Source organism: Bos taurus, chromosome 2, assembly GCF_002263795.3.
Source record: "Bos taurus isolate L1 Dominette 01449 registration number 42190680 breed Hereford chromosome 2, ARS-UCD2.0, whole genome shotgun sequence".
In the NCBI taxonomy this organism is placed as follows: Eukaryota; Metazoa; Chordata; class Mammalia; order Artiodactyla; family Bovidae; genus Bos; species Bos taurus.
The window spans coordinates 71,384,329-71,398,137 of record NC_037329.1 but is presented as its reverse complement, the minus strand read 5'-3'; the positions used below and the strand labels follow the sequence as shown (position 1 = coordinate 71,398,137).

Below are 13,809 nucleotides of genomic sequence, written 5' to 3'. Positions count from 1 at the left end.
GCTGGGAAAGATGAAGATTTCAAGGGAAGGGGGCATCAGAGGATGAGATGGTTAGATAGCATCACTGATTCAATAGACATGAATTTGAGCAAACTCTGGGAGATAGTGGAGGATAGAGGAACCTGGCTTGCTATAGTTCATAGGGTCACAAAGAGTTGGAGACAACTTAGCGACTGAAAAATGACAACAAAACTCAAAATCAACTTGGGTGCTAAAACAGTGGTTTATGAAAATAAACACAAGGTCAGGATGCCAGAGCATAATCATAAATAAACAGTGGGGCAATGGCTATTGTCCTTACATTCTCAAAGAACATAGTGAGTAGAAAATAGGACATGCTGAAAAATGCTCCTGGCATCCAGCATAATTCATTCCTAAGCTATTGGTTTTCTATGGCTAAATTTATTTACCACACTTAACTTTTACATTGATTTATGTGTAAAAGAATAATTATGTCTACTCTTTGTACCAAAATGTTTTTAAAAAGTGATTCATAATATTGTAAAAATGACTATACTATGCAAAGCAATCTACAGATTCAGTACAATCCCTATCAAATTACCAATGGCATTTTTCACAGAACTAAAACAAAAAATTTCACAGTTTGTATGGAAACACAAAAGATCCTAAATAGCCAAAGCAATATTAAGAAAGAAAAATGGAGTTGGAGGAATTAAACTCCCTGACTTCAGACTATACTACAAAGCTACAGTCATCGAAACAGTATGCTACTGACATTAAAAGAGAACTACAGAACAATAGAATAAGATAGAAAGCCCAGAGATAAACCCACACACCTATAAGCACCTTATCTTTGACAAAGAAGGCAAGAATATACAATAGAGAACAGACAGGCTCTTCAATAAGTGGTGCTGGGAAAAACTGGACAGCTACATGTAAAAGAATGAAGTTAGAACACTTCCTAAGACCATATACAAAAATAAACTCAAAATGGATGAAAGCTAGCAACTATAAAATGCTTAGAGGAAAATATAGACAGAACATTCTTTGACATATATCACAGCAAGATCCTCTTTGACCCACCTCCTAGAGTAATGGAAATAAAAAGAAAAATAAACAAATGAGACCTAATTAAACTTACAAGTTTTTGCACAGCAAAGGAAACTACAAACAAGATGAAAAGACTACACTCACAATGGGAGAAAATAATTGCAATAATAAAGAATTAGTCTCCAAAATACACAACCTGTTGCAGCTCATGCAACTCTCTATCGAAAAAGGGGCAGAAGACTTAAACAGACTTTGCTCCAAAGAAGACATACAGATGGCCAATAAACACATGAAAAAAATGCTCAACATCACTCATTATTAGAGAAATGTGAATCAGAACTACAGTGAGGTATTATCTCACACTAGTCAGAATGGCCATCATCAAAAAATCGACAAACAATTAACGCTAGAGAGGGTGTGGAGAAAAGGGATCCCTCTTGCACTGTTGGTAGGGATATAAATTGATACAGCCACTTTGAAGAACAGTATGGAGATTCCTTAAAAAAAAAGCTAGAAATAAATCTACCACATGACCCAGCAATCCCACTACTGGGCATATACCCTGAGAAAACCATAATTCAAAAAATACATGTACCCCAATGTTCATTGTAGCACTATTTACAATAGCCAGGACATGGCAGCAATCTAGATGTCCATCAACAGATGAATGGATAAATAAGTTGTGGTAATATATACAATGGAATATTACTCAGCCATAAAAAGGAGCAAATTTGAGTCAGTTTTAGGGAGGTGGATACAGAGTGAAGTAAGTAAGGAAGAGAAAAACAAATATTGAATATTAACACATATATATGAAACCTAGAAAAGTGGTACTGATAAACCTATTTGCAGGGCAGGAATAGAGATGTAGATATAGAGAAGAGACTTGTGGCTACAGTGGGCAAAGGAGAGGGTGGGATGAATTGAGAGAGTAGCACTGAAACATATTCATTACCATATGTAAAATAGATACCATATGTAAAATAGTGTGAAGTTGCTGTATAACACAGGGAGCTCAACACTGCTCTGTGACAACCTAGAGGGTTGGGATGGGATGTGGGCATGGCAGGGAGGTTCAAGAGGGATAGGACATATGTATACTTATGGTTGATTCATGCTGTTGTATAGCAGAAAGCAACACAGCATTGTAAAGCAATTATCCTCCAATTAAAGTGATTCAGGCTAATGTTTGAGATCTTTTCTATAAATTAAAACTACTTGGAACATGGATAGGCATAGACAGGGCTGCTTCCATGTCTGCAGAAGCTGTTTATTTGTCATGAGGGGTAGTAGAACCACGCTATGTTCATAAATGCCGCCCATGAAAGCATTTCCTCAAGCACAAGTTTTGTGGGATGACACCTGACGGTGACACTTCAGAGAGAAGATGAGAAATTGCTGCCGTTTAGGCATTCTGACAGTCCATTTGCTTTGGTTGAGCACCTACTGATCCAGCTGCCCTGCATAACACAGGTTATAGGCCTGCAGTCCCAGATTCAGTAAGGCCAGTGTGAGAGTCCTGAAAGGTCCCAGGCATGGGAGAACCTGTCCCTGGGTGGGAGGGATGCATACTGATGGACACGCTGTGAGGTGCAAGGATGAGATGCTTGGTGAGGGATGAGCTGTGGCCTGGTGTTCACATCTCAACAGAGCAGAGCTCTGACACCACCTCTGCCATAAACATTTGGGAAACAACCCAGAATATTTGAGGATGTTAAAAAAAACCAGTCTCCTTGAGATGGAACCTTATACACTGTTAATGGGAATGTAAGTTGGTGCAGTTATTATGGAGAACAGCATGGAGGTTCCTTAAAAAACTAAAACTAGAGCTACCATATGATCCTGCAATCCCCTTCCTGGGCATGTATCCAGACAAAACCGTAATTCTAAAAGATACATGCACCCCTATGTTCATAGCAACACATTTACAATAACCAGGACAATAGCCAGAAACAACCTAAATGTCCATCAACATATGAATGGACAAAGAAGATGTGGTACATATATACAATGGAATACTATTCAGCCACAAAATGAACAAAATAATGCCCAACAACATGCATGGACCTAGAGATTACCGTACTAAGTGAAGTAAGTCAGAAAGAGAAAGACAAATACCATAAGATATCACTTGTATATATGGAATCTAAAATATGACACAAACAAACTTATCTACAAAATAGACTCACAGGCAAAGAGAACAGACTTCTGGTTGCCAAGGAGGAGAAGGATGGGGGAGGGAAGTATTAGGAGTTTGGGATTCACAGATGCAAATTATTATATACAGGATGGGTGAACAACAAGGTCCTACTGTAGAGCACAGGGAACTGTATTCAACATCCTGTGATAAACCATATGGAAAAGAATATGAATAAGAATATATATATATGTATGTATATGTATATATGCATATAACAGTCACATTGCTGAACAGCAGAAATTAACACAACGGTGTTAAGTCAATTACATTTCAATCAGAAAAAAAGAAAACAGTCTCTTTAAAAAGTCTAACTACTAGTGTTCGTAGTGATGATTTCTAAGGCCCACTTGACTTCGCATTCCAGGATGTCTGGCTCTAGGTGACTGATCACACCATCGTGGTTATCTTGGTCGTGAAGATCTTTTTTGTACAGTTCTTCTGAGTATTCTTGCCACCTCTTAATATCTTCTGCTTCTGTTAGGTCCATACCATTTCTGTCCTTTATCGAGCCCATCTTTGCATGAAATGTTTCCCTGGTATCTCTAATTTTCTTGAAGAGATCTCTAGTCTTTCCCATTCTGTTGTTTTCCTCTATGTCTTTGCATTGATCTCTGAGGAAGACTTTCTTGTCTCTTCTTGCTATTCTTTGGAACTCTGCACTCAGATGCTTATATCTTTCTTTTTCTCCTTTGCTTTTCATTTCTCTTCTTTTCACAGCTATTTATAATTCCTCCCCAGATAGCTAGTGGAGGTGATGGAATTCCAGTTAAGCTATTTCAAATCCTGGAAGATGATGCTGTGAAAGTGCTACACTCAATATGCCAGCAAATTTGGAAAACTCAGCAGTGGCCACAGGACTGGAAAAGGTCAGTTTTCATTCCAATCCCAAAGAAAGGCAATGCCAAAGAATGCTCAAACTACCGCACAATTGCGCTCATCTCACACGCTAGTAAAGTAATGCTCAAAATTCTCCAAGCCAGGCTTCAGCAATACGTCAGCTATGAACTTCCTGATGTTCAAGCTGGTTTTAGAAAAGGCAGAGGAACCAGAGATTAAATTGCCAACATCCGCTGAATCATTGAAAAAGCAAGCGGGTTCCAGAAAAATATCTACTTCTGCTTTACTGACTATGCCAAAGCCTTTGACTGTGTGGATCACAATAAACTGTGGAAAATTCTGAAAGAGATGGGAATACCAGACCACCTGACCTGCCTCTTGAGAAACCTATATGTAGGTCAGGAAGCAACAGTTAGAACTGGACATGGAACAGACTGGTTCCAAATAGGAAAAGGAGTACGTCAAGGCTGTATATTGTCACCCTGCTTACTTAACTTATATGCAGAGTACATCGTGAGAAATGCTGGGCTGGAAGAAACACAAGCTGGAATCAAGATTGCCGGGAGAAATATCAATTATCTCAGATATGCAGATGACACCACCCTTATGGCAGAAACTGAAGAGGAACTAAAAAGCCTCTTGATGAAAGTGAAAGAGGAGAGTGAAAAAGTTGGCTTAAAGCTCAACATTCAGAAAACGAAGATCATGGCATCTGGTCCCATCACTTCATGGCAAATAGGGAAATAGTGGAAACAGTGTCAGACTTTACTTTTTGGGGGCTCCAAAATCACTGCAGATGGTGATTGCAGCCATGAAATTAAAAGACGCTTACTCCTTGGAAGGAAAATTATGACCGACCTAGATAGCATATTCAAAAGCAGAGACGTTACTTTGCCAACAAAGGTCCGTCTAGTCAAGGCTTTGGTTTTTCCAGTGGTCATGTATGGATGTGAGAGTTGGACTGTGAAGAAGGCTGAGCACCAAAGAATTGATGTTTTTGAACTATGGTGTTGGAGAAGACTCTTGAGAGTCCCTTGGAAAGCAAGGAGATCCAGCCAGTCCATTCTAAAGGTGATCAGTCCTGGGTGTTCTTTGGAAGGAATGATGCTAAAGCTGAAACTCCAATACTTTGGCCACCTCATGCGAAAATTTGACTCATTGGAAGACTCTGATGCTGGGAGGGATTGGGGGCAGGAGGAGAAGGGGATGACAGAGGATGAGATGGCTGGATGACATCACTGACTCAATGGACATGAGTTTGGGTGAACTCCGGGAGTTGGTGATGGACAGGGAGGCCTGGCATGCTGCAATTCATGTGGTTGCAAGAGTCGGACACAACTGAGTGATTGAACTGAACTGAACTACTAGTGTTGACGATGGAAATGAAGGGATATGAGAAAGCGAGAAACCAAGAGTTACATGGAATTGGCAGTGCCAATTGGATGTGAGTTCATCACACATCCAACTCTGAAACAGAAAAAAGCACCTGTGAAATCTTCAGAGAACACTGCAGCTGGATCATTTTTCCCCTTCCTGGTGGAATATCTGTGTTCCAGCACTACCTGAAGCCTGGGGAGACAGGCAAGTCTTGAGACATGGTCCTTGAAAATGTCAAGAGTGTTCTAGATCAGATACTAAACTCCAGATGGGAAACCAAAACATAGTTTAGAAAAGGTGTGCATCTGTTCCTGCTTGGAGCTTCTGCCATGCAATGCGCCACTGTGTTTAAGAACGTGTCTATGTAGGGGTAGACATGTCAACGGAGAAGGCAATGGCACCCCACTCCAGTACTCTTGCCTGGAAAATCCCATGGTTGGAGGACCTTGGTAGGCTGCAGTCCATGGGGCCGCTAAGAGTCGGACACGACTGAGCGACTTCACTTTCACTTTTCACTTTCATGCATTGGAGAAGGAAATGGCAACCCACTCCAGTGTTCTTGCCTGGAGAATCCCAGGGACGGGGCAGCCGGGTGGGCTGCCGTCTATGCGGTCACACAGAGTCGGACATGACTGAGGTGACTTAGCAGCAGCAGCAGCAGCAGACATGTCAAAGTCCCACTCAAGTGACGCCTCTGAGGAGGTCGTCTGTGTGTTGTGGCGCATGTTGTGAGCTGCAAACAGCATTCTTCTCAGTCAGTTAACTGACACCAGGAAAGTGAGGACTGGTTTTCTTTTATGTCCAATGTTACCTCTTTATTGGCTGAACTACTTTAGTTTTACTACAGGAACTTGCAAGATTTGGGTTCAGCAGGTCACACTAACATTCTACAGTTGACTCAAGCTGCTTTGGCTTCTGAGAAAGAAAATAATAATATAAATATATAATAAATCATGGAGTTATTATTTTGATAGTGGGTTGTTATTCCACTTTTAATATGTCTAATGATGTTAATATGTGATGTGAATGTATGTGTGAAGGGGAGAGGAGGAATATCAACCTTTGCCTTCATCATTTTCGAAATATTTATAAGGATTTTTCAAGATTAGGATTTATACTGTGAAATTTTTTCCTTTTCACTTCTATAAACATCATGCAAGTTAGAAAACACCTTATTAACTAGATATATTTGGATATAAAAATACAAGCTCACATTCACTGGAAATGGAAGTTCAGGGCTAACTGGTTATAGTTAAACCCATGGGTTTAAAACTTAAACCCATTGCACATCTTTATTCTGACTTGAATGCTGAGGGTGCTTTAAGAAAAGCTCCCACCCAGCATGTTTCCATTTCTGCCTTATGTCAAAGGCACTTGTTATACTTGACTTATTTCGGCTCCTGTCTTCAGCATCTTTAGAGTGCGGACCATTTCCCGTGGGGCTTTGCAGTGGACAGTGCATAGGGCAGGCACTCCACTCATTATATTATATTGAAACTTAGAATATAGCTCTTTGGTTCTGGCTTTATGACTTGAATTTTTGAACAGACTAATACACACATGTGGCCAACAATTCAAACAGCACACTGATAGTAATCAGTAAAAGAAAGTATCCTCAGCAAAATCTCTTTTCTTGGTTGGCTCTTCTCTCTCTTGGCAGAAGCAACTACTGCTACAAGCACAGAGATATTCTCTGCATCACTGTTATATTTTAAAGGGTATTTTATGAAGGTTCACCATTTAAGTAAGTTTCTAAATTGAGATAGAATTGACATGTAACTGTATATTAGTTCCAGGCATATTAAGTAAGGTTTTGATGGCATTCTGCTACAAGAAAGAAACAATGGAATAGATGAAAGGAAGAATTGGGGTTTGAAGGAAAACAGAAGTGAGCCGTACTTTAAAGCCACATTGGGGTAGCATGTCCCGGTGAAGACACACTCATACGGTTGAGAGTTGAACTGTGAAACCCACAGCTGCACTTTTATCTGTGCCATCCCATACTGAAACGGGGTAAACTTCACTGTCACATTCATCTTCCCATTCGCCGGGATTATTCCTGGGAGGAAAGACATGAGAAAACGTGATGCTTTTTCTTCCTGCCAAGTCCAAGCAAAGAGGCTGACTCACACACACATATATATTCTTCCCATGAGAAGCACAAGTATTTCTAGTATCAGTCTTTTCATTAAATACATGTGAATCAACTTCTGCATGTTCACATTGATCTTATTTACCAACTACTACCTTAATCCTTTATACTCATAACTTGATTGTGCCAGTTATATAAACATACACTATGAGTCAGCATTACTGAGTCAGAAGTGAATTCCCAGAACCGTAACCTTTAAGCCATTATTAATAATTCCCAGATATCAATGTTCATGCTGTGAGCCACAGGGAAAATGAAGGAACACATGTAAAAGTTTGTGTCCAAATAATTTGGTTCCCTATATTTTTGTGTAATTTGATTCTCTCACTTTATATCTTCAGGACAGACAACTGTTCTCTCAAAAGGCAAATGTCACATGATGTTTATTTCTCCTTTGTGTCTCTGGTGCCAACAGGGCTTGGAATGCAATTAAGTTCTCAACAAACATGGAAAGGAAAATAAAAGGCAAGGAGGAAAGAAGAATTGATATGCTAGGTGTGAGAAGGGCTACCATTTCTGACTTCCACTGAAGGCTCTCTGGTTTGCTCTCTAGGTGGACTCCTCTGGTCCCCACAGAGGCCTTGCCTGGCAACCCCGCTCCTTCCCATCTAGGGTCCCTCTGAATCTTGGACCACCCTCTGCCTTGCTCTCTATGCCAACCCCACAGCCCTTTCATTCAGCCATTAGACATTCACTGAGCACCTACTATGTGACAGGCACTGTTTTAGGCACTTGAAACACAGCAGTAAACAAAGAAAAGTCCCAGGGGACTTCTCTGGTGGTCCAGTGATTAAGGCTCTGCCTGCCAATGCAAGGGGTGCAGGATCTATCCCTAGTCAGGGACTAAGATCACACATGCCGTATGGCGCAGCCCAAACACACACACACACACACACACACACACACACACACAAAGCCCCAGAGCTCACGGAGTTTACATGCTGGCCAGGATGGCAAATAAAAAGAAATAAGCCAGTGAATATAAACTCTCAAGTCATGTCATGAACACAGAGTAGGCCATGGGGAAGCAAGCGACACACAAGGAGCTATTTGAGACATGGTGAACATCAGGTCTCAGGTGAGGAGATGCTGAAGCAGAGGCCTGGATGAGGCGTGGGGCTGCTGCTCCAGTCCCCAGACACTGGCACTCTGGACCCCATGCCTTGGCACTTGCTGTTCCCCAGACTGGAAGCCCTTCCTCCAGATCTTCCTTTAGCTTCCAATCTTCTGGATTACCTCTCTGTCATCTGCCTCCCCTAGTTAAGTCTCACAAAAGCAGATGCCTGCTTATTACTGCGTTCCCAGCTCCATAAATAAAACTTTAAAGCCTATGTCAGCCCACATGTTACAGAAAACTCCTCCTGATGCTCCATCTGCAGAAGCCTCCACCACCTTCCCTCACCGATACCCTGCGGTCCTCAGGTACCACCCGAACTGTCACTCTGCAAATTTACCAGTCTCCCAACTAGTCTGCAAGCCCCTAAGGCAGACACCCAGTCCCGGAGCTCTTTTATCTTCTCAGATCCTAAGCGCTGTGCTTCAGAAAAATACATAAAACCCTAAAGACTCCACCAAAACACCCACTATTAATAGAATTAATGAAAGTAAAGTTGCAGGATACAAAATCAATATAGAAAAATCAGTTGTGTTTCTATACACCAACAACAAACTATGAGAAAATGAAATGAAAAAACAATTCCATTTACAATTGCAACAAAAAGAATAAAATGCCTTGAAATAAATTTTTTTCCAGTTTTATTGAGAAATAATCAACATACATCTCTGTATAAATTTAAGGTATGAAGCATGATGGTTTGACTTCTGTATTTGTGAAATAATCACCACAATGGGTTTAATTAACATTCATCATTCTAAATAGACACAATAAAAAGAAAGCCCAGGAATAAACTCATGCATATATGGTCAATTAATTGGCAACAAAGGATCCTAGAATATACGAAAGGGCAAGGACAATCTCTTCAGTAAAGTGTTGGGAGGACTGAACAGCCACATGCTAAAGAATAAAACTGAACCACTATCTTACACCACATACAAAAGTAAAATTCAGGAGGGAGGATTAATTTGGAGTTTGGGATTAACAGATACTCTACATAAAATGGATAAGCAACAAAGACCTACTGTATAGCACAGGGAACTTTACTCAATATCTTGGAATAACAATCTTTCAGGGAAAATAATCTAAAAAGTGACTATATTTTGTATATATATAACTGAATCACTTTGCTGTATACCTAAAAGTAACACAACACTGTAAATCAACTATATTTCAATAAAAAATTTAAAGGTTAAAAAATGATTTCAAAATGGATTAAAGACTTGAATGTAAGAACTGACAATATAATTCCTAGGAGAAAAAAAGAAAAAAGCTCCTTGACATTGGTCTTGACAATGATTTTGGGAATTTGATATCAAAAGCAAAGGCTACAAAAGCAAAAACACATGAAACTACACCAAGTTCAAAAGCTTCTGCGCAACCAAAGAAGACATCAACAAAATGAAAAGACAACCTATGGAAGGGAAGGGAATATTGTAAACCACATATCCAATAGGGCATGAATACCCAAGATACACAGGGATATCATATAACTCAATAACAAAACACCAAGATAACCCAACTTTTTCAAATGAGCAAAGGACCCAAACAGACACTTTTCCAAAGAAGATAAACCAATGTCCAACAGGTACATGTTCAACATCACTAATCATCAGGAAAATGCAAATAAAGTGAGATTATTGTTTCACACCTGTTAGAATGGCTATTATCAAAGAAATAACAAATCCTGGCAAGAAGGTAGGAAAAAGGGAACACTTGTGCAGTGCTGGAAATGCAAACTGGTGCAGTCACTATGGAAAACAGTACGGAGGTTTCCTCGAAACCTAAGGAATTATCATATGATCCAGCAATCTCACATCTGGGTATATATGCAAAGGGAATGAAATCATTATTTTGAAGAGATAGATGTACTCCCACATTCACTGCAGCATTATTCACAATATCCAGGGGAATGAAAATACTCTGTGTCCATTGACAGATGAAAGGATAAAGAAGATGTGGCATATACATACATATATATATATATATATATATATATAAAATGCAATATTATTCAGTGTTAAAGAAGAAGGTAAACCTGCCATTTGTGACAACATGTATGAATTTGGGTGGCATTACGGCAAGTAAAATAAGCCAAAGACAGATACTGTAAGGTATCATTTACACACACATTCAGAAGAAAAAAAGTCTAATTCAGAGAAATAGAGAGTTGAAAAATGTTACTAGGGGCTGGGGGTGGGGAGGTGGTGGTAAGGAGAATTTGGTAAAAGGGTACAAACTTTCAATTATAGAATGAATGAGGTCTGAGGCTTTAACATAAAACAAGGTGACTATACTTGAAATTTGCTGAGAGAATAGAACTTAAATGTTTCACCAATAAAAAAGGCAGGTCTGTGAGGTGATGGATATTCATTAACTCAATGACAGAATCCTTTCATGATGCGTACACACGTCAAATCATCACATTATATACTTAAAAAGCTTATAATTTTATGTATAAAATTATATCCATATCATATACATGTCATTATACCTCAATAAATCTGAAAAAAAAACAAAACAAAAACAAAACTATTTTAGGATTCACAGCAGGCCACAATGGGTGGATATTTAAATCCCAAACCTAAACATCAAGAGAGAAACTGGGAAGCAGAAGTCAGTTCAGGTGGAGATTTCATTCTCAGAGGTCCTGAGTATCTTTGGGATCTACATCCTTTGGGGCATGCAAAGACAGATGGTCCGTGCCACATGTGAGACAAATTCCTTAGACCCTTCACTAAGATTCTGAAGGCTTGAATAGATATAATATTCCCATTTTATTTGAACCTGTATTAAAGGTGACTATGAAACCATGTAAGTACCAGGAGTTAAAACTAGAATTAGAATGGATTAACTCCTGATTTCAAGTTTTGACTCTGGGGTGCAACTGACCTGAATATAAAGTATAAATTATCTGCATGATATAGATTATCCCAAACTGTGTTTACTCCCAAGTTTCCGGTTCTGATTTACATTATCAGATATGTAAAGTCTGTTACTGTTACACATTTGAAAATAACACATTCAAATGTGGCTTATTCTCTTTCATAACTTGGGACCTACTTTCCAAGTCATTTTCAATCCGAGAACCGTCAGGAAATTGGCAACTTGAGAATTAATTCTCCTTACCTGATGTTGGCTCCACAGTAAAGGCCTGATGAGGATGAACCACAGTGACATGAAACTCAAAATCCACAGGGCAACTGCACCACAAAGGAATCACGTAGCTTTTGCTGCAAAAAAAGAAGAAGAAAACTGTAAAATATTATTTCTTTGTAACTAGCTGTTTTGGTATCAAAGAATACTCAAGTTATGTAATAAACAGCCACAACCACGAGGAGAGTCAACCCTCACACACTCATTCCTGGGTGATAGCTAGCCTACAGCACATTCTGGGTGCTGTGGCAGGGGCATGTCTCAGAGAGCCCTGAGCCTATCCTGATGGCAAAGTGAAATGACCCTTTTGCAGTAGTAGTTTTGGGGATATCAGATCAGTCGCTCAGTTGTGTCCGACTCTTTGCGACCCCATGAATCGCAGCACGCCAGGCCTCCCTGTCCATCACAAACTCCCGGAGTTCACTCAGACTCACGTCCATCGAGTCAGTGATGCCATCCAGCCATCTCATCCTCTGTCGTCCCCTTCTCCTCCTGCCCCCAATCCCTCCCAGCATCAGAGTCTTTTCCAATGAGTCAACTCTTTGCATGAGGTGGCCAAAGTACTGGAGTTTCAGCTTTAGCATCATTCCTTCCAAAGAACACCCAGGGCTGATCTCCTTCAGAATGGACTGGTTGGATCTCCTTGCAGTCCAAGGGACTCTCAAGAGTCTTCTCCAACACCACAGTTCAAAAGCATCCATTTTTCGGTGCTCAGCCTTCTCCACAGTCCAACTCTCACATCCATACATGACCACAGGAAAAACCATAGCCTTGACTAGACAAACCTTTGTTGGCAAAGTAATGTCTCTGCTTTTGAATATGCTATCTAGGTTGGTCATAACTTTTCTTCCAAGGAGTAAGCGTCTTTGGGGATATAGTAGATTTCAAATACGGTTTGAAAAATGATGCCAGGAGTATTTTTACTTGGCCTTAAATTCATTATTTGGAAATACTCCAAATATAAAGAAAATACTGAAAATAATAAAAGAAAGATCCCTTTATCCACTACCAAGCTCTATAAAATCTTCTGCTTTGGGTAAACCAATGTCTTATTTTAACAGATATAAAACATGCAGAACAGTTGAAGTTCCCTGACTACCTCTCCCTGGTCCTCTGCTCCTTCTTGCCTCCCCAGGGGTGTATTCACCATCATTCCCATGGATTTTAGAAATATCACCACATACGTATGTACCCATAAAATGTATCCTATTTATCACTTGTTTTCCATTATACTGTTCTAAAATGTGTTAGTTTTGCCCAGTGTTATGCTTTGAGATTGATCCATGATGACATGTGAAGTTCTGTTCATTTGTTTTAACCAGCGATAAGTAGTTTGTTGTTTGTCCACATCATCTTTCTCTCTCTGCTCTCGTGCTGAAAGGTGTATAGGTTGTCTGTGCCTTTTCACTACTTCAGGGTGGTGATGACAGTCCTTTGGGGGACTCCTTATGCATGTGGACCAGAGCTGCTCTAGCTGTGACTAGAGAAATGGAATTACTGGTTAGCGGTAAAGTGAAATTATCAGCTTTGCTAGGTATGGCCTACGTACCCTCTGAAGCACTTGAACCAATTTATCCTCCCATAAGCAGCATCTGATTACCAACACAGGATTCTCAGACATTGTAACTTCTTCCAACTTGATGAGGGTGAAATAGTATGTCACTTTATTTTCATTTCTTTGAGGTTGACCCTACTACTCATTTTACCCATTGCATTTCCTCTTCTATGAATTGCCTGTGTGTATTCTTTGCCCATTTTTCTACTGGATTATTCTATTCTCTTATTAACTTGTAACTTTTAGATATTAATGTTTTTAATTACATCCATTGATATATTCAAGATAAGGGTCATTATACAGAGTAATCACTTCAGCCAACAATGAGATGAATACTTCATAGCTTTTTTATTTTTTTAACCAACTCATAAATTCTGTCCTAAATCAGGCTCTATTAGAAGTATCAG

General features: G+C 39.7%; 1 protein-coding gene across 3 annotated transcripts in view; it reads right to left on the bottom strand.

Annotated features, from left to right (window-relative positions):
* The window catches only part of CFAP221 (cilia and flagella associated protein 221), a 133,638-nt gene that overhangs the window by 72,071 nt on the left and 47,758 nt on the right, over nucleotides 1-13,809 (bottom strand). For all 3 annotated transcript variants that reach the window (XM_024981066.2, XM_059878644.1, XM_024981052.2), the window contains exons 7-8: nucleotides 11,821-11,924; nucleotides 7,325-7,484 (exon numbers count right to left, since the gene is read on the bottom strand). In XM_024981066.2, the coding sequence (XP_024836834.1) occupies nucleotides 7,325-7,484; nucleotides 11,821-11,924 (264 nt within the window). The remainder of the gene's footprint in view (nucleotides 1-7,324; nucleotides 7,485-11,820; nucleotides 11,925-13,809) is intronic.